The sequence below is a fragment of the Schistocerca serialis genome, chromosome 5, assembly GCF_023864345.2.
Source record: "Schistocerca serialis cubense isolate TAMUIC-IGC-003099 chromosome 5, iqSchSeri2.2, whole genome shotgun sequence".
Lineage (NCBI taxonomy): Eukaryota > Metazoa > Arthropoda > Insecta > Orthoptera > Acrididae > Schistocerca > Schistocerca serialis.
In genome coordinates this window covers 522,542,174-522,566,392 of record NC_064642.1, presented here as the reverse complement: position 1 = coordinate 522,566,392, position 24,219 = coordinate 522,542,174, and the positions used below count along the sequence as shown (strand labels likewise).

Sequence of the window (24,219 nt, the reverse complement as noted above, 5' to 3'; positions counted from 1 at the left end):
GAGTAGCAAATCATACGATTTATTCTTGACATTTCTGTTTTGTGCGCTAACATTCCAAAACACCGACAGATAGCCTACCGTACATATGTATTTCGATGCACTCCGTCATGACGCTCTTTTGTCTTGTTTCGAACTCATTTTCAACACAACGAATAGTAAACACAATGATAGCCACATATTTAACATTGTCGAGTGGAAGAGACTGGCAAGGATATTGTCACTACCGACAACAAACGGCACAATATTTCCAGGCAGCCCAATATACTCGTATTTCAAAAGTTTTTTAAGTTGTCAGTGTTATTGTGCAACCTCTTAATCTCACAATATTATCTATGGGGCGCTTTAGATCCAGGCCGGTACGAATAATCTGAATTTCGTTTACTGTTACAGATCTTGCGTTTCCCCGGTCGAATCCATCGGGAACGGATGTTTTTCACAGCTAAATGTTCATGCAAAACTGAATGTAGGCTACTGTAGTCTTCGATATGACCCTGTATCTCGTGCAAGTCACATGTCGATGCTCCTCAATCTTGTTGCGTACAGCACCTGCTCTTTTTGGAGCATTGTGGCTGAGGTAGCCCCTCTTTTAACTATAATCTACTGTAGATTCTTCGACCAAAAAACGGTGCCCAGTAGTTGCACGGAAGCACAAGACACACGGTCGATCACTCACTATTAACAAGGAATCATCCAGCCTCAGTCATCTGTCCCCTTTTTAACCTTGTCTTTCTCGGTATTTTATCCATGATTTTATCTAGTTATTCTGTTGTGCCTCGTCGGGATTTTTCGACGGAGTTTCCTGAAGCTCGTGTTATCGGAGTTTCCTTTCAATTCTTGTGAAGGAACGGAACTTGGTTTTCCGTTTTATTGTTATTTTATAATAGATTTTCACCGTGCTCTTGGGCATATCGTTAATGTTAAGGTGCTGGTGACCTTACTGTTTAGCGCTCTAAGCCTTACCTTGCATACAGTATTAATAGTAACCTCAGACTTTTTGCAGATGATGCAACTACCTAGAATGGAAGGAGCTGCATAAATAATCAGCTCTCGATAAGACTTCAAAGTGGTGCAACTTGCTTTAAATGTTCAAAAACGTAAAAATGTGCGCATCACAAAACGCAAAAAGTAACAGGCTATGACTACAGTACCAACAAGTCACAGTTTGAATCGGTCAACTTATACGAATACCGGTTGTAACATTTTGTAGGAATATACAGTTCGTTCAAAAAGTTCTGAGACTTATTTTACTCCTGGCGTATAACCCACGCCAGTACTTTCAAGCAACAATGTGCGTTCGATCAGTCAGTTGTGAGTAGGCATTGTTCAGCAGCATACGTACCACCGCAGTGTGCAATTGAGCAACATCTCTAAAACAAGTGTTTCAAGACATTCTACAGAATGTTTTGAAGAAGAAAAAAGTGTGTGCAAAGCTGAGTGGACGCATGCCGCAACCTGATTGAAATGCAAAACGCGAACAGTTTTATCCTGAACAAATCGTCACGAGTGGAAATACTTGGTGTTATCAATACAAACCTACCAAAAAACGACAAAGTACAGAAATGCAGAGGAATATCAACGCTATTACGACATAACTGACACTGAAAACAACGTGACACGCATGTTGAACAACATCGCAAAGAAGGACTTTTCTGAGAGTTTTACGTGGAAGTATGAACGTTCTGTGCGTTGTATTCCAGTGTGGAGAATTATGTATGATATCTGAATCATTAAAGCCACCATCTTAACGTTTCTCAATTTTTTTAATCTAGTCTCTACATTTTTGGGGCTGACGGGGTATGAAACGATCTCAAAGAGCAGTCGAAGTGGAAGAGGGGGCAGACTGCGGTTCATTAGTTCAATACTAGGGAAATGCAATCAACCTAGAAAGGAGACTGCATACAAAACACTCCTCCCCACCCATCCTAGAGTATTGCTCAATGTGTGGGAGCATATTTAACGCATACAGAGAGCAGGACGAATGCTCACCGGTTTGTTTTAACTGTGGGAGAGTGTCACAGACATGCTGGGGAAACTGAACTGTCAGTAACTTTGAGACAGAGTCTGTCCATCCCGAGAAATCCTGCTTACAAAGTTCCGAGAACTGGCTTTAAATGAGGAGTATATTACTACCCTTTACACATCGCTCACGCAGGTATCTTGATGATGAGATTACATTAATTACGGCATGCACAGGGGCATTTAAACATCGCACAGAGGCATTTAAACAGTCATTCATCGCTTGCTACTTACGTGAATGGAACGGGAAGAAGCCCTAATAATTGGTTCAATGGCAAGTAACCTCTAGTTTGCAGATTGTGGGTGTGTATGTAGATGCTGTTGTGTACGCCACGTCAGCGGGCAACTTTCCTTGCTGAAAGTCCTTCTATCCGTGAAGTGACGATTCTCTCAGCTTGAGCTAGAAATGACCCTTTCAGAACACAGATTGACAGGGTGAACAGTGCATACAAACTCCATAGCCCCGCTTACGATTGAATACATTGTGCGCTCTATCGAACTGAACTGAGGATGCAGATTTAGTTTTATCTCCATTAGCCATTTTCCTAGGCCAAAAGATAATCGAGAACGAAGTTTCGATCAAAAGCCACAAACAATTCAATCCATGAGGGCGTTGCAAAATTGTTTTTGGGCTACAGAAAGGCGTATTGGTTTTCGTCGGACCATCGATGTTAGTTACGAGTTGATACCTTCATTAATGAAAGTTACTCCGTCAGTAAAGATTATTAACGGTATTACTCGCCGATATGCAATTAACCAACGACAAGATTCCAATCTAAGAGAGGTAAAAATTGACACACATGCTTGGAATGACATGAGGTTTTATTAGAACCAAAAAAACAAAGTTCACAAAATGTCCGACAGATGCACGTCGTTTGGTGATGATCGTGTGCTCAGCCGCGACTTTGGTCATGCTTGGCCTCCCAGGTCCTCAGACCTCAGTCCGTGCGATTATTGGTTTTGGGGTTACCTGAAGTCGCAAGTGTATCGTGATCGATCGACATCTCTAGGGATGCTGAAAGACAACATCCGAAGCCAATGCCTCACCATAACTCCGGACATGCTTTACAGTGCTGTTCACAACATTATTCCTCGACTGCAGCTATTGTTGAGGAATGATGGTGGACATATTGAGCACTTCCTGTAAAGAACATCATCTTTGCTTTGTCTTAATTTGTTATGCTAATTATTGCTATTCTGATCAGATGAAGCGCCATCTGTCGGACATTTTTGAACTTTTTTTGGTTCTAATAAAACCCCATGTCATTCCAAGCATGTGTGTCAATTTGTACCTCTCTATCTACATTATTCCGTGATTTATTCAGTTTTCAAATTTATACGACTTTTTGATCACCCGGTACATCTATATCTACATGGTTACTCTGCAATTCACACTTAAGTACCTGGCAGAGGGTTCATCGAACCATTTTCATACTACTTCTCTACCATTCCACTCTCGAATGGCACCTGGGAAAAAGGAACACCTAAGTCTTTCCGTTCGAGCTCTGATTTCTCTTATTTTATTATGATGATCATTTCTCCCTACGTAGGTGGGTGTCAACAAAATATTTTCGCATTCGGAAGAGAAAGTTGGTGATTGAAATTTCGTAAATAGTTCTCGCAGCAAAGAAAACCGCCTTTGTTTCAGTGACTGCCACCCCAACTCGCGTATCATATCAGTGACACTCTCGCCCCTATTGCGCGATAGCACGAAACGAGCTGCCCTTCTTTGCACTTTTTCGATGTCCTCCGTCAATCCTACCTGGAAAGGATCCCACACCCCGCAGCATTTCCAGCACAGGACGGACAAGTGTCCATTAATATAGGCTGTCTTTTCAGTGTGTTTATAGCATCTTCTAAGTGTTCTGCCAACAAAGCGCAGTCTTTGTTTCGCTTTCCCCACAATATTATCTATGTGGTCTTTCCAATTTCAGTTGCTCGTAATTGTAATTCCTAGGTGTTTAGTCGAACTGACAGCCCTTAGATTTGTGCGATTCCAATCATATACCTTCATCCCCTTCTGGGACATGTTGAATCCATTGTAAATGATAAGGACAGAGGCCGTGCAGTCATCAAGTCCGCCTTATTCTTGTAGATACTCTGGGTATGCTTGTTGAAAGACTACGTCCTAACAACTGAACAATGTCTTCTACTTCATCCGCAATCTGTTCATTTGCACGTTCAGATAAAATGTGACTGCTGGGCATTGCACCAGTATCAAGCCGTTCGGTGAAAACACGAGTAAACACTGCCGAATCTGGTTTGGAAATCATTACCATGGTCTCTACAAGTAGCAGCACCATTTCCGCTACAAGACCCGTTAGCAAATACCACATCAGCATATTCAACATGTGTAGATACGTGCGGCATGCCTAAACGATACACTAGAATTAGGCAACAAATCACATTGCCAGTTGAAAAGTCAATTATGTAAACTCAAACGCAACTTCACAACTTGAAATTCAAATATAAAATCGCAGTCGATAAATAAACCCATAGAGATTGAAGTACAAACACGTGAAGTGAAATCTTATCTCTCTAACCAGGTACGTCTACAGCGAGGTGACAAAAGTCATGGGATAGTGATACGCACACAGACTTGTGGCAGTAGTATCGCGTTCAAAAGGTGTAAAAGGGCAGTGCAATGGCGGAGCCGTCATTTGTACTCAGGTGATTAATGTGAAAAGGTTTCCGACTTTGAACGCAGAGTGGTAGTTGAACCTAGAAATGGTTCAAATGGCTCTGAACACTATGGGACTTAACTTCTGAGGTCATCAGTCCCTTAGAACTTAGAACTACTTAAACCTAACTAACCTAATGACATCACATACATCCATGCCCGAGGCAGGATTCGAATCTGCGACCGTAGCGGTCGCGTGGTTCCAGGATATAGCGCCTAGAACCGCTCGGCCATTCCAACTGGCTAGTTGAACCTAGACACGTGGGACATTCCATTGCGAAACCGTCAGTTAATTAAATATTCCGAGATCCACAGTGTCAAGAGTATGCTAAGAACACTAATTTTTTTTTAATTATGTCTCAATACGGACAATGGGCATTACGTCTCACCACGGACAACGCAGTGGCTGACGGCCTTCACTCAACGACTGAGGGCAGCAGTATTTGCGTAGAGCTGTCAGTGCTAAAAAATAAACAACACTGCATGAAATAGCTGCAGAAATCAAGGTGGGACGTACGACGAACGCACGCGTTAGGAGAGTGCAGCGAAATTCGGCGTAATGGGCTATGGCAGCAGACGACCGACGCCAAGTGTCTTTGCTAACAGCACGACATCGCCTGCAGCGCATCTCCTGCGCTCATGTCGTTATTCGTTGGACGCCACACGACTGGAAAACCGCGGCCTTGTCAGATGAGTCCTGATTTCAGTTTGTAAGAGCTGATGGTAGGGTAAGAGTGTGACCCAGTCCCCACGAAGCCATGGACCCAAGCTGTCAACAAGGAACTGTGCAAGTTGGTGGTGGCTCCACAGTGGTGCGGGACTGGGTCCTCTGGTCCAACTGAACCGATCATTGAATGGAAATGGTTATGTTCGGCTAGGTGGAGACCATTTGCAGCCATTCATGGACTTCATGAGCCCAAACTACGACAGAATTCCGTGGATGGCAATGCGTCATGTCACCGGGGCATAGTTATTCGCGACTGGTTTAAAGAATATTCTGGAGACTTCTGGCAAATGATTTGGCCATCCAGATCGCCTGAGATGAATCCCATCGATCATTTATGGGACATAATCGAGAGGTCAGGTTGTGCACAAAAGCCAGCGTCGGCAAAACTTTCACAATTAAGGACTGCTATAGAGGCAGCAAGGCCCAGTGTTTGTACAGGGGATTTCCAACGACTTGTTGAGTCCATGCCACGCCGAGCTGCTGCACTACGCCGGGCAAAAGGAGGTACGACACGATATTAGGAGGTACCCCATGTCTTTTCTCACCTCAGTGTAAGTCATCAATAAAAGCTCTACACATGTTACAGTACATGCAATGTTTTATTAGAATTAATCTCTGGTACCAGCTACTTAATACATTCTGGAAACTTCTTGCCGGCCGCGGTTGCCAAGCGATTCTAGGCGCTTCAGTCCGGAACCGCGAGACCTCTACGGTCGCAGGTTCGAATCCTGCCTCGGGTATGGATGTGTGTGATGTCCTTAGGTTACTTAGGTTTAAGTAGTTCTAAGTTCTAGGGCACTGATGACCACAGTTGTTAAGTCCCATAGTGCTCAGAGCCATTTGAACCATTTTTTTGGAAACTCCTTAAATATTTGCTATTTTTCCAGAAACAGCCCATATAGCGACTGTCTTGACAAGCTATGGAAGGAATTCCTCACTGTTAATGGCCATAAGCCAACAAGAACAGAAGTATGCGGTAAGGTGTAATGTAAAGTCACGAACAGTCACGCCAAGAATCGACAAGCCGTATGCACAGTGTGAACGACAGTACATGATGTGTTTAATAGACTCTGCAAAACACTGTTGAGAATCTCTGTAGGTAGATTGTTCCATTCCCCCTTCGAAGCGGTTTTCAGCTCCAGATTATTAATTTCAAAAATGAGTACAAACGTAATCAGTTTTTTGACTTGTACCTCATCAAAAATATTTACTGAAATGAAAGAGAAAACATAAAGGAGCAAAGAGGAAACAGTAAGCGTAAAAAAAATTAGTGAATATTGTCAAATTTATGGTAAAACCAAAGTTAGTCACATGCGCATCAACGGCGCCCTTTGCTGATCCGACCAGTGCGTGTGGCTACTATTTTGTCGTTTGTATGGGCTGGTTGTGGCGATAGCAGTTTGGGGAGGGGAGGGGGTGGGGGTGGGGAGTGGACAATCATTATCATCACCCTCAGTCATGGCCTACCAAGGGATAACCAGTTTCACTTTACTGAGTGATACTGTAACTGTTCGTCCATCCATGTCAGTGTCATACGTCTTGTCCCTCCGCACTTATACTGCATCCGGGACGTCATATGATGCCTCTACGGGTCTAACTGTAACGGTATACGAGAGTTGGTCATGAAGTTTTAACTGTCATCCCAAAAAAGAAAATTACCGAGCGAGGTGGTGCAGTGGCTAGAACATTGGACTCGCATTCGGAAAGACGACTGTTCAGACCCGCGTCCGGCCGTCCTAGTTTATGTTTTCCGTGATTTCCCTAAGTCACTTAAGGCAAATGTCGCGGCGGTTCTTTTGAAAGAGCACGGCCGCTTTCTTTCTCCATCCTTTCTTGACCCGGGCATGCGCCTTGTCTCTAATGTCCTCGATGACGTCGGGACGTTAAACACTAAATTCCTCCTCCGCCTCGAAAAAAATTAAGTTCGCTAAGGACGAGGATATTGCGGTAAGGAATACCAAAGTAAGCAGTTCTGTTGAAGAGGAGTGGACATCTCTAAAAAGAGCAGTCACAGATGTGGGACATACAAACAATACAAACATAGGTACAAAGAAGGTAACTGCGAAGAAACCTAGGGTAACAGAAGAAATAGTTTAGTTCATAGACGAAAGAAGGAAATTGAAAAAATATATTCAGGGAAATATTGGAATATAGCAATGTAAAACTCTTAGGAACGAAATAAATAGGAAGTGCCAGGCAGTCAAGGCGAAATGCTTGCAGGAAGGACGTGAAGAAATCAAAAAAGAAATGATCGTCGAGAGGACTGACTCAGAGGGGTCCAGAAAAATGTAGAGACTCTTTGATAGTTAATATCTTTGGAACAAAATGATACATTGTTGCAATTTTGTTCAGTAGCTTAGTCCACTGTTTTCTCAACAGATTTTGGCGCGCGTTCTCCAGCAGATGACAGTTAAACAATGAATGAAGTAATACTGTCGTTTGAACAATGCAAGGCCGTATTGGTAGTGGTACTGGAAATACGAAAAAATGATGGAGGTACAATGGCAATGGCGTAATGGATGCGGAACTCAGCCACCAACACATGCAACAATTTACCGTATTTAGGATAAACTTGAAGCCGGCAGTACTGTTCGGAATGTGCATATGGAAAGGTATGGTTGACCAAAAACATCAACAAGCCCAGCTTCCAGCGTTGCAGTGTTGCAACATTTTACTAGGTCACCTCCAAAATCTATGAAGGAGGGTGTACGGGAAAGTGGAGTAAGCCAATCAAGCGTACGACAAATTCTGAAGGCTGCAAAGTGGAAAGTGTACATTCCAAGATCGCTGTACGCTATGAACGAGGGCGTTGTGGTTTGAAGGATGGTGTCCTGCAAGTGGTTTGAAGGCCTGCTTCGCGAGAATGAACGGATTGGAGGGATGGTTATCTGATCTGACGAGGCGCAATTAAAAGCTAACGGTATTATAAACCGCCACAACTGCGTGCAAGGGTCCTGAAAATCTTCACGTTCACGTGGACAAACGTGTTAATCTACTCGGTGTTAATGTGTGGTGTGGTCTGTCATCGTAGGGTGTGATTGGCTCATTCTTCTTTGAAGGTACCGTAGCTGGTGAGATGTATCTTCACATGCCATCCGAGAGGCGTTTGGAAATGATAGATTTTACCTACAACAGGATGACGCACCTCCTCTCGACCACAGAGATGTTACAGCGTACTTAGGTGAAAATCTACCTGGACGACTGATAGGTCGAAGAGGAGCTGCTGAGTATCCACCACGGTCTTCAGACCTTACACCTCTTGACTTCTTCCAGTGGGAGACCTTGAAAAACGAAGTTTATCAACAGAAGCCAGCTATACTGACTGAGCTACAGAAACTATCGAACTGTCCTGTGCAGTTATCACACCGGCAACACTGACAGTCATAGTTCAGCGGTATCGACGTTGTATGGCTGCTAATGGGGATTATTTTGAACACATAAAATAACCCTGTTGTAACGGTATGTCATTTTGTCCCGTTAATATTGTCTATTAAATAGTGTCTACATTCTTATCAATTCCTCTGTAGAAAAGTCAGAACAACTTTCGGTGAAATTAAAAGTGAGGTTGGTAATAGTAAAAGTGCAATGGGAATTCCACCGTTAAATCCAGAGAGAGCGGATAGATCGGAAAAATTCATAGAAGATCTTTATGAGAGGATTGACATGTCTGATGACGCGATGGAAGAAGAAACTGGAGTCGACATGGAAGATGTACGATATCTAGTATTAGAGTCAGAATTTAAGAGAGCTGTGGAAGAGTTGAGATCAATTAAGGCAGAAGGGATAGATAACACTCCACCAGAATTTCTAAAATCATTGGGAGAAGTTACAACCAAACCACTATTCAAGTTAGTGTGTAGAATCTATGAGAATGGCGACGTACCATCAGAGTTTCGGAGAAATGTCATACGCACAATTCCGAATACAGCAAGGGCAAGTAAGTACGAGAACCGTCGCGCAATCAGTTTAAGAGCTCGGGCTTCTCACCTGCTGACAAGGATAACACCCAGAAAAATGAAAAACAAAATTGAGGATCCGTTAGACGATCAGTTTGGCTTTAGGAAAGGTAATGCAGCAGAGAGGCAGTTCTGACATTGCACTTGGGAGCAAGACCAAAGAAAAATATCTGGAAAAAGCGTTCGATAGTGTAAAATGGTGCAACATGTTCGAAATTCTGAGCAAAATAAGAGGAATCCATAGAGAAAGACGAATAATATACAGTATGTGAAAGAAACAGGAGAGAACAATAAGACTTGAAGACCAAGAACGAAGGACTCGGATAAAAAAGGGTGTAAGACAGGGATACACTCTCCCGCCCGTACTTTTCAATCTATACATCTAAGAAGAAATGACAGAAATAAAGAAAGGTTCAAGAGAGGGATTAAAACTTAGGATGAAAGGATTTCAATGATAAGATTGGCTGATGACATTATAGTTCTCAGTGAAAGTGAAGAATAATTACAGGATCTGTCGAATGGAATGAACATTCCAACGAATACAGACTGTGGAACGAGATTAAACCGGAGAAAGACAAAAGGAATGAGAAGTAGCAGAAATGAGAATAGCCAGGAACTTAACTTAGAAATTGGCTATCACGATACAAACGAAGTTCAGGAATAGAGCTACCATGAGAGCGAAATTAACCATGACGGACGAAGCAAGGACGACATAAAAAGCTTACTAGCACAAGCAAAGAGAAAATTCAAGAGAAGTCTGTTGGTACCAAACGTAAACTTTACTTCAAGGAAGCAATTTCTGAGAACGTTCGTTTGGAGCATAGCATTGTATGGCAGTGAATCATGAACAGTTGGAAAACCGGAACAGAAGAAAATCGAATCGCTTGAGACTTGGTGCTGCAGCAGAGCGCTGAAAATTAGATGGACTGATAAGATAAGATATCAGGAGGTTCTTCGCAGAATCATCGAAGAAAGGAGCATTTGAAAACACTATCAAGAAGAAGGGACGCGAGGATAAGGAAGTGTGTTAAGACATCAGGGAATATCTCCAGTGTACGAAAGGGAGCTGTAGACGGTAAAAACTGTAGGAGAAGACAGAGATTGCAATACATCCAGTAAATAATTGAGAACGCAGGGTGTGAGTGCTACTCTGACCCGAAGAGATCGGCATAGGAGAGAAATTCGTGGCGGGCCGCACAGGTCAGTCAGAAGACTGATGACTCAGAAACAAAACGGTGCCTCCCATTGATAAAGGGGAGTCTCGTGCGGCAGTTCGATTTCTACGTTTAAAGTATAATGACGGTACAGCGATTCATGCTGAGATGGTGGAATTGTACGGCAACCATACACAGTTAGGTAGCACAGACGTTTCCAGAGTTGTCCAGTAAGCCTGAATGGCAAAATACGAAGTAACAGAGCATCTCTCTGGAATCTCAAGAGAAGTCCTGGTGCTGGAAGACTGGCGCAACACAATCAAGACGATAGTGGAAAAAGTGAGAATAAATGATGGATCAGTTTTGAACATCTTGCACGACATTTACAACACGACAAACGTACCATGCTCCTCTGCTTGATTCTGCGACTGTTCACAGCTATTCAAAAGGCCCACCGAACCGAAGCAGCAGCTGTGTCTGTTGAATCTCCATGGACGGGTACTACAATTTAAGACAAATAAAACGATGCACCACGAAGGAATTATCCGAATGAGATGGTAATTAGTTTATGTGATGCACATGTTGTCAAACAAATTATTACATTTTCAGAAAAAATGAATGATTGATTCAAGAGACAGGGCTTCAGGTACTGAGCAAGTCAATGAGCCTTCGATCCATCTCTGGCCCTTATACAAACAGTTTGTGGCTTGGCATTGATTGACAGAATTATTTGATGTCCTCCTGAGGTATATCGTGTCAAATTTTGTCCAATTGGCGCATTAGATCGTCAACATCCCGAGAAGGTTGGAGGACCCTGCCCATTATACTCAGTCAGTTATTGAGAGATCCAACGACCTTGATGACCAAGGTAGGGTTTGGCAAGCACGAAGACAAGCGGTAGACACTCTCGGCAAGTGCGGGCTGACATTATCTTGCTGAAATGTAAGCCCAGAATGGTTTGCCGTGAAGGGCAACAAAAAGGTGCGTAGAATACCGTCGACGGGGGCTGTGCTGGAAGAGTGCTGAGGACGACAACCAAAGGTCTCTACATGAAAAGAATTGGCAGCCCAGACCATTATTCCTGGTTGTTGGGCTGTACGGTGGCCGACAGTCAGGTTGGTATCCCATTACTGTCCGGGGCGTCTCCAGACACGTCTTCGCTGGTAATCGAAGCGGAACACATCGCTGAAGGCAGCTTTAGTCCAGTCAGTGACATTCCAGGCCGAATGTGTTCGACACCACGGCCAACGGGCTTGTTGGTGGGCAGAGGTCAATGGTAGCAGGCACTAGAGGCACCGTGAGTTCAGCCACGTTTCTTTGAGCCTCCTACTAATGGTCCTCGTTGTCACTGAAGCACCAGTTGCACGTCGGATGATGATAATGATGACTCTGGGACTCTGAGTGCCTCTCTGATTGCTCGGTTCTCACGTTCTGCAGTCGTTCTATCTCGACTGCTTCCTTCTTGACGCTTTGTTCGGCCATGAGTCACCTATTCCTGAACATTGTCAAATATTGGCATTGCTCCGATTCAGATGTCGAGCGATTCGCAGATTACTCCAACCGGCTTCTTTGAGCGCAACAACACGTCCTCTCCAAAATGCTGATATCTGCGGATATTGTTCACACGGCTGCTTGTGAGGCATAGTTACCGTCCAGGTGTGAACACAAAATGAAATTTTCAAAAATTTTATGGCCTGGTATCAACATGTCTCCTGTTTACTATTCTTACGAGCTGCGCGGTGAAATTGCGTTGCGGCATCACACATCCATCCATCAGCAGCCAGAGTTTACAGTTTTGCGTTTTCCTTTGTTATCTGTAGGAATATCAATTAGAGACCAATTTGCGTAACTCCTTCGAGGTGCGTCGTTTTTTGTCTTTAAGTGTATTTGTATCACTGTGTCCTGGAGAGGAAGGAACAAACTCAGCAGCGGGGGCATTCATTCATTACTGCCGAAGAAAGTCAGGACCCAACCATCATCGCACATGGTGAGACTGACATGGTGTGCTGCAAACAGATTGCACTCGCAAGAGGCAAATCGTCACAGGAGCAAACCCCAGAAATTTCCTGGCGATATTACAGCAGACCGTCCAGACAAAGTGCCGCGGAAACCTATCCGAGGGGTTTTTATCGCTCTATGATATCGCCCCAACTGATTCTGCACGGGTCACAATCACATATGCTGCTTTTTTGGGCTATCCAATTTTTTCTCACTCCCCATATTCTCCTGATATGGCACACAGTGCCTTCTTTTTCTTGCCTTGGACGGCAGGCATTTCCAGAATGACTATGAGGTGAATTTCGAGGTGTAACGTTTCTAGAACAGCGTATATGCAGTCTAAAACCAAGGTTTCGCCAAGTCATCCGTGGTCGGAAATGATTTCCTGCCGTGTAGGGCGGTTATACAGAGAAGGGTAACACCACCAGCAAATTTCACAGATGTAGTTTGATTTTTTTCCGAGTAGATAATTTAAAAAAAGTTATACCCTTCGTATGTAAAGCATCGTATCTCCGGTGCTTTTTTGTGTGCTGTAAGCGATCGTGATTGGTCGTCATCGCCGCACTTGAACGCGCAGCTGCCCTGTGACATATTCCTTAAACATTCACTTGATAGAGGTAGTGTTTGACCGTATAGCACCTCGCCTGTCAAAGTGTCTAAGTCTCTTTTAAAAGACGCATGCGATCCCAAAAAGTTCAACAGCAGCTGCTCGACCCAGTCTTTCATGGCGGGGCACCTGAGCGCTGTGTTTTGAACGCGCTGTACAGTGCGGTTAATGGCTGGGTGATATACATTCGTGCGAATGGGTTTCGTTACCAATAGCAGCATTAAAGTCTTGAACAAACTGTTTTCTTTAGTCAGCTGTTTTGTGTGAGCATATCTCGGAAACGTCCGTGCGATCTGGGATACGACGCATCCTTCTGTGGAAGTTATTGGTAAAAACTTCCGATCGGGATGTATAGCGGCCTGTTAATGTTACACAATGAAGGTTTCCGATACTGGTAACGTGCCCACTACGTGCATGCGCACATTTGCGAAATGTTGGCTGGGTGGTACAAAGGAACCTCGGCGCTTTGTGACTTGACGCTTGAAAGTCTGGTATTTACGTAGAAACTATTTGCAATACCTCTCTAAGCCAGGCAACACGAATGCACCTTCGACTAAAAGCATTGTTGCTACGAGCCCCTGTGTGATAAAATCTACGGTGCGGGGAAATGGCAGATAGATGAAATTCTGCTGTTAGCTACGGCTTTAATCTATCTGTAACTGCAGAGAGCTACCTATGTCTAGTTTTAGGCATACAGATCGAGGCCCGTTTCAGTAATTTCTCATATCCACTGCTTCTGTGGAAATATTCTGCTGCACATCAATATGGCCACCAACAGCGTTGCCACCACGCTCTTATTCAGAAACGAATACATACAGCGTCAACTGGAGCTGCCAGACCACAACCTGTTGCTTGCTTCAGTTTGCTAGTAGCGGCCGAAACTAACTGAAAAACTACTCACCTCCAACTGAGGCAGCTTCTTTTATTACGGTGGCTTGTGACGTCCTCTGGCCTGAATAAATGCACTGATTCGTTTGGAAAGGGTTTCATAAAGCCGTTATATCCCCTAACTGTTGTAACTGGTATTCGAAATGCTGGATACTGGCACTGGGACTGAGCTGACGTCAAAGTTAGGACAGATCTGGAGAGCTTGCTGGCCAGGGAAGTACTGTGGACGAGCATTGTCCGGTTGAAAAATTACGCTATGATACAGTCTCATGAGAGGTAACATATGAGGACGCAGTATGTCCGTGATGTACCGTTGGGACGTCAGAGTTCCACAATCACCACCAATCGTGACCCGCAGTCATTTCCGAAGACTCCTCACACCATGACGTTAGGAGCAACTACGTTGTGCCACTTCAAAATACAGAGGGGGACCTCTCCTCAGGTTGCCGGCATACTCGTCGACGATGGTCATCCGCGGTAGTGCAGGACCACAATTCATCGTTGAAAATGAGACGCCATTCGTCGGTAGTCCATATTTCCTGGTCACACCACCACCCCCAAATGCAGCCGTTTGTGTTGGGGCGCCAATAGCGGCTTACACATGAGACGGCTACTAGCCTCAGACCAATGGTGTGGGATGATGTTGCGTGGAGTCCATCACTTACTCTCGGATGTCAGGTGCATATATAAAAGAGTTACTGTGTGCTTGGTACACAGTACGGTGATCCTAGCTCGTACTGGTCAGACCTCGTCGACCGGAACCTCTACGATGAATATGCCTGCCCTCACGTTGCCATGCAGTCCAGCATCGGGTCATTGTCACATCAGAAGGCTCCAAAAATCTGGAACTAGCACGTTCTACCAGCTGGCCGTACAGAGACGACAACGATATCCCTTTCAAACTGCCGTCCGGTGTGGCCGAGCGGTTCTAGGCGCTGCAGCCTGGAACCGCGCGACCGCTACGGTCGCAGGTTCGAATCCTGCCTCGGGCATGGATGTGTGTGATGTCCTTAGGGTAGTTAGGTTTAAGTAGTTCTAAGTACTAGGAGACTGATGACCTCAGCAGTTAAGTCCCACAGTGCTCAGAGCCATTTGAACCATTTTGTTTAATGTTATTACCAGGCATGGCACGGTATGTAAGGGCGTTAAGAGCGTGAGATGAACGATCGCTGTGAAGGACACGGGATGCCGCGTACCAAAGTGAGTCAGCGTTATCAGCACCTGACAGAATCTGAAGGGGACCCCGTTGTGCGTCTGCAGTTGTCTGGCTGGTCAGATCGTGCAATATCCAGATCTGTGAGGCGTACGGATGTGACATTAGCCCTGCGTTGGAATGCATGGGAAGTGAGCGTAGTCGAGTTCAAGCTGACCACGTCTGACTCGACAGGGAACCCCTTCACATCCGTGTCTGCCACTAGGGAACAAGCAATATACTCCCTGCAATATTCTTAGCTACCCCGCACCGTTACTCAGAGACCAGCAGGAGCCGGACTAAGGAGTTACCGTCCCATAAGTAGGCTGCCATTATGACACAACACAAACGGCTGCAGTTGGAATGGTGCCATGACCGGAATGCATGGACTGCTGATGAAAGACGTTCGCGTTGTGTTCAGCGACGAACAGCGGTGCTGCCCTGCCGCAGATGACCATTGTTGGCGAGTATGGCGGCTACCTGGAGAATTGGTCCCATCCTTCGAATGTTTTGGAGAGACACAACGGTGTTATTCCTGCCGTCGTGGTGTGTGAAGCCATCGTGCACTACTTCGGGTAACGGCTGGTAGTACTTCAGGGAACTCTGACGGCACGACATTACGTCACGGACATCCTGCGTCCTCATTTGTTACCTTTCATATAACAGTGTCGTTGCCATTTTTCAGGAGGAGAAGTCCATATACCGCACGTGTATCTATTAACTGCCTTGGCTCGATACTGTAATCACTGAAATAACATCGCATACGTTTTTGACGAGGCAAATTTCATTTCGTTTTCTCCTCCTGTTGTGTGTGCTTCACTTTTTTTTATTTTAAAATTTTGTGTTGCAAACTCCTCTCCTGGTGTGGGATCTTATGCACCAGCTTAAAAAGTCTATGCTTAAATGTCATCCTGGATATACATAAATATCGACTTTTAGTTTAAAGTGTTCCGATTACATTACATGCTGTAATAATAAAACATACTATAACAAGTTGGTAGTGATGGGTACACCAAGATCTTTATATATAAAATATCAGTTTGCGTATATTTGTGCTCGGAAAACTCGTAAAGTAGCCACTCGATTGACGTGAAATTTTAACACAATTTTGCTTTCGAACATGCACGTTTTTTATCTACCTGTTTTTAAATATTTGTAATACATAAATAAATATTAATATATAAAGGGAAAACGTTGTTACCAAAAATTTCGAGAAGTTCTTGACAGATTTACTTAAAATTTTACGTGATACTGTTATGATCATTCAGACGGACAATAGGCTATATATCTTTTACCATATGAGTATATATGTAATATATAAAGACATAAAGAGGAAATATTGTTACCAAAAATCTCAAAAATGCTCGACCGGTGTACTTCAAATTTTTTACGTATTATTCTAGTAAATGTTTGGACAAACATAAGCTACACATAAGATATATATATATATATATATATATATATATATATATATATATATATATATATGTGTGTGTGTGTGTGTGTGTGTGTGTGTGTGTGTGTATGAGTGTATGTTTAGCTTATGTTTGTCCAAACATTTACTAGAAAATATGTAAAAATTTGAAGTAGAAAAATTCGAGCACTCTGACATTGCAGCGCAATTTCTCAAGTACTAGCATTAAAAAAATGTCTCTCACAAAATTTCGTCCTGCGCATATTTTCCGGCAGTAAACGGAGGTTAAAGATGGGCAATCTCGCAACACTGTAATTATACGAGTATGTAACCTAACTACCTCTGGCAGCATCTAGTAGCAGTGCTGTGCATTGGATAGCACTTTGGGTGAACACAAAGGAGGTCCAAGGTTCGATTCTGGGTCGAGGGATATTTCTTTTTATTTGCATGGTATGGCATCTGGTGTCTTAATCGTCTTAAGCCTATTTGCACTTACATACCACGAACACAGAAGTGGAAGTACAATCGCTGTCACTGGTCAGCCTTTAAAGAAGCCTTCTGCACGTCGTGGGCGCGAATTGTTCACCACTCCATCTACTAGATTCCATGCCTGTTTTCTGTGTACTCTCCCCCAATGGTCCCACCCATTACGTTTCGTTATGACCTTACGTTGAAGGTAGGGCTAGCAATGTGCAATTTCCAAACATGAACAATGTAAATGTCGGATACATGTGGCTTAAGAAACGGTCTATACTGCAGTATTATTTGGCAGAATGAAGTTGGCAAACACAAACAAATACATCTGGATCCAGAATCGAACCCTCGATCTCCTGCATGCTAACGTTAAAGGCCGTCCACTGCAAAACTAGACAGCACTGACGGAGGTAGTTAACGTACATGTGATTACAGTGTTGCCAAATTGCCAATCTTTAGCGTCCATTTACTAGTGGAAACATGGGCAGGACTAAATTTTGTGAGAGACATTTTTGTATCACTGGCATGTGAGGAACCGCGCCGCGAAGTCCGAGTGCGCGAATTTTTCTTCACCCTATATGTATATATGTCAGCGGAGCATTTATACACAAATTGTTTCTCCCAAGTATGTTCTCTGTCACGATACAAATTTTTAAACATAAATTGTATGTGCAAAAATGTGCTGTTTTGTTTTCTTCCTCGCAGAAGATTTCCACAGAAAACAGAAAGTTGTATTTATGACTTATCGGCTTGTGATTAGAATACTACTGCAGAACGTGAATTTGCAATAACTTTGAACAAGGTACAAGGTCAGAGAAAGGGTGGAGAGGAAGATGGTATGGACAGAGCTACGGGAGAAAATGGACATGGAGAACGGAAAGGAAAGAGGAGGACAAACAGATGGAGGGAGGGAGGGAGGGAGGGGGGTGGACAGAGACAGGGCGTGGAACGCGGGTCACGATGGCGGATTTCTCCTCCGCAACTACCACCGCACGCAGAGGGGGGGGAGGGGGTGTCGTTTCAAATGCTCTCGTTCTATGTGGCCGACACGATGTAGTAGCGTGTGCTTCTAACCCACGGCGTGGTCACGGCGCGGATGCAAGTCGCGGTAGCTGGCCCAGCCCACGCTGTTGTCTTGTGTGACCGTGGTTCCTTAGCTAAAGGCTGGCACCTGTTTCGGGAGCTCAGTCTGCTACTTTGGCTCGTAGCACGTGAATTAAGTTTTCTCACTTCAGGCGACACATTACGATGCCCACAAAATGGTTCAAATGGCTCTGAGCACTATGGGACTCAACTTCTGAGGTCATTAGTCCCCTAGAACTAAGAACTAACTAACCTAAGGACATCACAAACATCCATGCCCGAGGCAGGATTCGAACCTGCGACCGTAGCGGTCTTGCGGTTCCAGACTGCAGCGCCTTTAACCGCACGGCCACTTCGGCCGGCTACGATGCCCACAACGGCGTATATTTTCAGCGCTTTTTCTGCTGTTTGTGGTAACACATCCAAACCACCAGTAGACACTGTTGACACCATCTTTGCTTCCACTGGATGATAAGGATGTCGTACACTGATGAGCCAGAACATTATGACCGCTTGATTAAAAAGTGGGTTGGTCCACTTTTGGAACGCAAGACAACGGCGATTCCGCTTGCAGAGGTATGTGGCTCCAGAAATCTATGCACAGGTCACGTAGTCACCGTAACTTACGAGCAAGTAGTTTGAGGGGGTGGAGCGGTGCCGATAGCGTTCCAGGTGTGTTCCAGTTGGTTCAGACAAGCTAATTTGTTCCAAAGACATCAAAATAAGTTCACTACCGCGTCCCTCAAATCACTGTAGCACGACTTTGGTATTGTGACACCGACAGTTTAAAAAATGGAAGGTATCATCGCTGGCGGGGAAGATATCAAGAATGCAGGTGGTCTCCAATAACCCTCACATAGTCCACGGGCGTCATAGTGCATTCAGTCACTGCCACAGGTCTCATGGAAACCCCTGGGAATGTCCACCATACGATAATATTGGCCATAGTATCCTGTGTCCTTGGTGCTGTACACGTTCATCGACCAACCTCCATGATGCGGCACATGCTTCGAGCAGCAAGTAGCCTGGATGACAGTGTATCTGAATCCGACCGTCGATCTGGTCTAATGAGAAACGTGATTCATCCGATCAGGTGACACGTCGGCATTGATCCACGGTCCAGTCTTCACGATCCCGTGCCCACTACAACAGTGTAGTTGTGTCAAGATAGGAGCATATTGTGGTTGTCAGCTGCGGAGTATCATGTTCACAAATGTGCGCTAACGATGTGCTTCGAAACACTTGTACACGCACTATACCTGTAAACTGTCGTCAGATCCGCCAGAGGCTGCTATATAGAGCGGTCAAGGCTCCACATATCCCGTTCAGTGAAGAGGCGTCGACGTCCAGAAACCTCATCCGCACTCGTGGTCTCACCATCTTTCAACCACAGATGCTCATCATAGTGGCATGCGAACAGCCGACGAGCTTCGCCATTTCCAAGATGCTCGTTCCTAGAAGCCGGGGTTTAATAATCGGCCCCTTTTCAGGGGTTTCCTCATTTTCGGCCCATGTCGTCGCTAGAATGATTCCCAGTTCGTCTGCTCCTTTTATGTACTTTCATTACCGCATCAAGCACCTGCAACGCCACTAGTTGGCATTCAGTCTCGTGGTGAGCAGTGGTGACCATGTTTTGGCGCATCAGTGTATATTACGCAACATATCTATGGTTGCCCCACTTCCAGCTAATATAAGAGCGCAGTCTGTGTATTTGAGCTACTTGAGTCTTTGAGCTATCTTCCACTTATTACGGTTCTAAAAATTTTCTCCTAGAATGGAAGCTAGTCTATAAACTTCAGAGATCAATTTTCAGTGTGTTCACGTAACTGTTTTCGGGTTCCCTGTATACGAGGGTAATCCCAAAAATAAGGTCTCCTATTTTTTTTATAAGTACATAGGCCTGTTTATTTCTACAATGGTTTCATCAGTTTACAGCTTGACATTTAGCTATTTTTCGACATAATCACCATTTCTGTCGATGCATTTTTGTAGACGCTGTGGCAGTTTTCCGGCCAAATGTTTCGTCATCCGTGACAATTGAGTCCAGAAAGTTGTTCTGTTCGGCTGCAAGGCGGTGAAGAAATGTGCGGGAAGTATCAACTCGTTGCCGCGTGTCAGCATGCATGACACCCATCTTGCGCACACTTTCCGGTAGCTCAATGTTTCCGTTAAAATTCTGTGAGCGGTGCTTCGGGAAACCTCAGGAACCAACGTGCAGAGATCATCCAGGGTGATCCTCCGATCTTCACACATGCTTTGCTCAACCTTCAACACTGTCTCCTCAGAAATTGATGGTCTCCCGCTCCTTAGGTTCGACCAGCTGCAAACTCTCTACACCAGTTGCGAACATTTTTGACATCCATGCACGTCTCACCATACACTTCCGTCAATTGGCGATGGATTTTAATCGGCGCAGTGCCCTTTGCGTTCAAAAACCGAATAACTGCGCGTAATTCGCACTTGGCGGTAACATCCAACGGGAGCACCATTCTCAACGGCTGCCAAGCCTAGACTGAGCGCATGTTTACACACAGCGCGTGAAGCACTCTTGATAACAGTGTTACCAACTGCCCCATAAACAGAGTTCCGCACTTATAAAAAAAATAGGAGACCTCGTAGTTACCAACAGTCTCATAAAATCTCAGTAGACATTTCTTGTAAATTTACATTTTTCAACTATTCCAAATAATATTATCCACAACTAGTGTAACAGTAATTAGTGTAGTGACACACTCAGGTAATCTAGTGAAAGTAAGCTGAGATAATTGTAAATAACGTAGCAAGTAGTTAGGTGGAATGTCTGCAACACTTACCCTCTGTAATATGTCAAATGCTGTTACCAGTGCAGACGAAAAATTGGCGATATTTTCCGATTTTCGTGACTCCAAGTTGTTTTTCAGTTCTCTGATGTTTTCCATGTTCGCCTGAAAAAGAAAATTAGACTGATACTAGTTTTACTTTGCAGGGGTACTCGTAGAAGATGTGTGAACGAAATGCAAATTACGATGAACACGAAGAAAGTGAAGCTTCAATTAAAAAGAACGAGAACGCTAACATCTCACTGGCAGACTGCAAATGATGTAGAATAAGTATGAACAGCACATATTTAATGTGTAAATAGACAATTGTAATTTGCAATTTTTGTTTTGGTACTTACTGTAATTGACACATTTATATGTTTAATTTTTTCTTAGGTGGATGTATAGAAATTACGATTACATTCTACATAATAGCAGATGGAATAACAGGTAAGACGTTTGAATATTATCACAGTCACTATTTATTCCCGCCTTATTCCTGTTGACCCTCTTAGAAATATCGAAGACTTTTAATTTATGTATTTACTCTAGATACGAATCACAAAATTTTATACCAGGTTATTAATTTCGGTCAACATTTTTCTAAATGCGCCGAGTCTGCATATGCGAAAGTGACACGTGTAACAGCTACTAGACAAAATCAGTCTCAAATAAAAAATGAACTCGCATCTCCTGGAGGACTCCTTTAACTACATAATAGAATTTCTGAATGTATAATCATATAAAGAATGTGTGTGTGTGTGTGTGTGTGTGTGTGTGTGTGTGTGTGCGTGTACGCTTAAACACATACGTAGTTAAAACAGATCACTGTATGTTCACCATAAAGTTAGCTTAAAGTTAATGTAAAAGATATTCACGTGAATGGTCGACATATTGCCCTACTTTTCATTGAATGAGTATATCTGTAAAATGATTAATTATACATCACAGCGGGAGATCGCAAATATGATCCGTGGAACATGCAACTATTAACTATACCAGAATGCATGTTCTGTGGCATTCCCACTGAAAATATAATTTGTCGTAGCTGACACTGACCAACTGATTTTTTCGAACTCTCAACTGCAAGAGAATTTATTACTGATTATTAATGTTTTTGATCTTCTGATTTCAAATACGAGATCGGTTTTGCTCTCCTTGCTCTCGTTTTCATGAAATTCGAACTTTTCCATTCCAGCCCTTTTGCGGTTTGACTAATTATCTATATGTTTATATTATTGACAGTTTTGTAATACTCTGTCCTTCTCCCTTTCAGATCTGATATCATTTCATCATAGCTACGACCAAACTCCAATGTAATAAACATCCAGAAAGTTTCTTTTACATTTGTGCGTGCTATACTTATATTCGTGAAGGACGCAATATAATATCATTTGTGGGACACAGTTATAAAACATACTATGGCACTCTTGGCGAGCAAGACAAACCATGGGCCGCACATACTGCAAGTCACAATTATGAGTAAATGCTGCGTGATTGGACGAAATGGAAGAGTAAGGGTTCACCTATCAGAACCCCATGTCTTGATGAGAACCACCGGATCACACAAGTCACTGCTGCTATTGTATCGCTAATACTAAGGCAATTGGTACGAAAAACGGCCATAACACAATCTCAGCAATCAGACCTAATATGCTCTCTGATGAGCTACTACACCCAGTTTTTATACGATTTACTCCATCTGCAGATGCGCATAGCGACAAAAATCCAGAGGCAGGTGAGGAAAGCAACTAATCCCTCACAATCCTCAATTTATCATCAGCTTAACCAGTCGGAGCCGAAAGACGCTGTGTGTGATTTGGGTCTTTCCAAATTTGCAGCTGAAGTGTTAATCTCTAGACTGCAACAAAAATGTGGACTGAGTGGTATTGTAAAAGTGTCATATTAATGAAAGCGGAATGGAGCTTTCTTTCATATTTCAGAGAAGCAAACAGATATTTGTGTTTGCATAATGTCTCAGGTCTTCTCCTGGAATTAGGGATTACATTGTACAATCCAGATGATTTATAGACAGTTCAAAACGCTGTCTGAAGTATGTTACACCTGTTCCAGTAGGTCATTTTTCTGTATATTTACGAGAAGAGCGCAATGACAAGAAGACTGTGATTAACCTACTAAAATAACAGAAGCATAACTGAATAATATGGGTGGACCTCAAAATGGTTATTTCGCTGCTAGACCAACATAGAGCATTTACAAAGTGGCCCTGCTTTCGTTGTATGTGGAACACCGGCTACAAGATAGACACTGGAACAAGAAGGAGAGGACCAAACATGAGAATCTGCAAACCGGTATGCCAAAGGTTGTGAATGATCCAACTGTCAGTCGAGAAAAACAATTTTCCCTCCAGTCCATATCAAACTGGGTATGATTGAACAGTTTGTTAAAGCACTGGATACAGACAGTGAATGTTTTCAACATATAGTAATGACTCTTCCTGTTTTGTCCCTTGAGAAGATGAAGGTAGAAATGCTTAAACATACCCAGATTCGGGCACTTGAACTTGAGGAAGGATTTATCGCAAAGATGAACATCAAGGAAAGGGCTGCGTGGCTATCATTCGTGGCGGTAATGGAAAACTTTCTTGATAATAAAAAGCTGTAGACTGTGAAAGTCTCATAGCTGGTATGTTGTCATCGTTTCATGACCTGGGATGTAATGAGAGCGTCAAACTCCATTTCGTATAGAGTCATCTTAATAAAGTCCCTGACAACTTAGGAGACGTCGCTGACCAGCAAGGCGAACCATTCCTTGAGGACCTCAGGACAATGGAAGAGCGCTATCAAGGGAGATGGGAGAAACATGATGGTTGATTACTGCTGGAGTATTTACCGAGATCTCCCTGAAGTACTTCATAAACGGAAGAGCTTGAGACGAAAATTTCTGCCTCAATAGGGTGTGTTAGGTATGAAACACATTTATCTAACTGTAAGCATCTTCATGATGGTACGAGTTTCAATTTGCACTACCGAATTGACATAGACTGTGTTTCTACTTAATTTCTATTTAGTTTAATTTAATTTGTATTATCCAGCTAATTTTAAGAGATTTAAATCAAATATTCATCTCCCTAATTTATGAGTTCAAAATTAAAACATGACATATTGACATGGGGCGATTGTAAAAGAAACTGGAGGTTTCAGAAAAACGACCTCAGTCATGAAATCAGCACCGTTAAATTAGGTAAGAATAACTGCTGATAGCAATGCAA

At 43.5% G+C, this 24,219-nt stretch overlaps 1 protein-coding gene across 1 annotated transcript in view; it reads right to left on the bottom strand.

Annotated features, from left to right (window-relative positions):
- Nucleotides 1-24,219, bottom strand: part of LOC126481176 (voltage-dependent calcium channel subunit alpha-2/delta-3) — an 885,717-nt gene that overhangs the window by 325,016 nt on the left and 536,482 nt on the right. Inside the window, exon 7 of the mRNA XM_050104748.1 lies at nt 21,003-21,113. Within this exon, the coding sequence (XP_049960705.1) occupies nt 21,003-21,113 (111 nt within the window). The remainder of the gene's footprint in view (nt 1-21,002; nt 21,114-24,219) is intronic.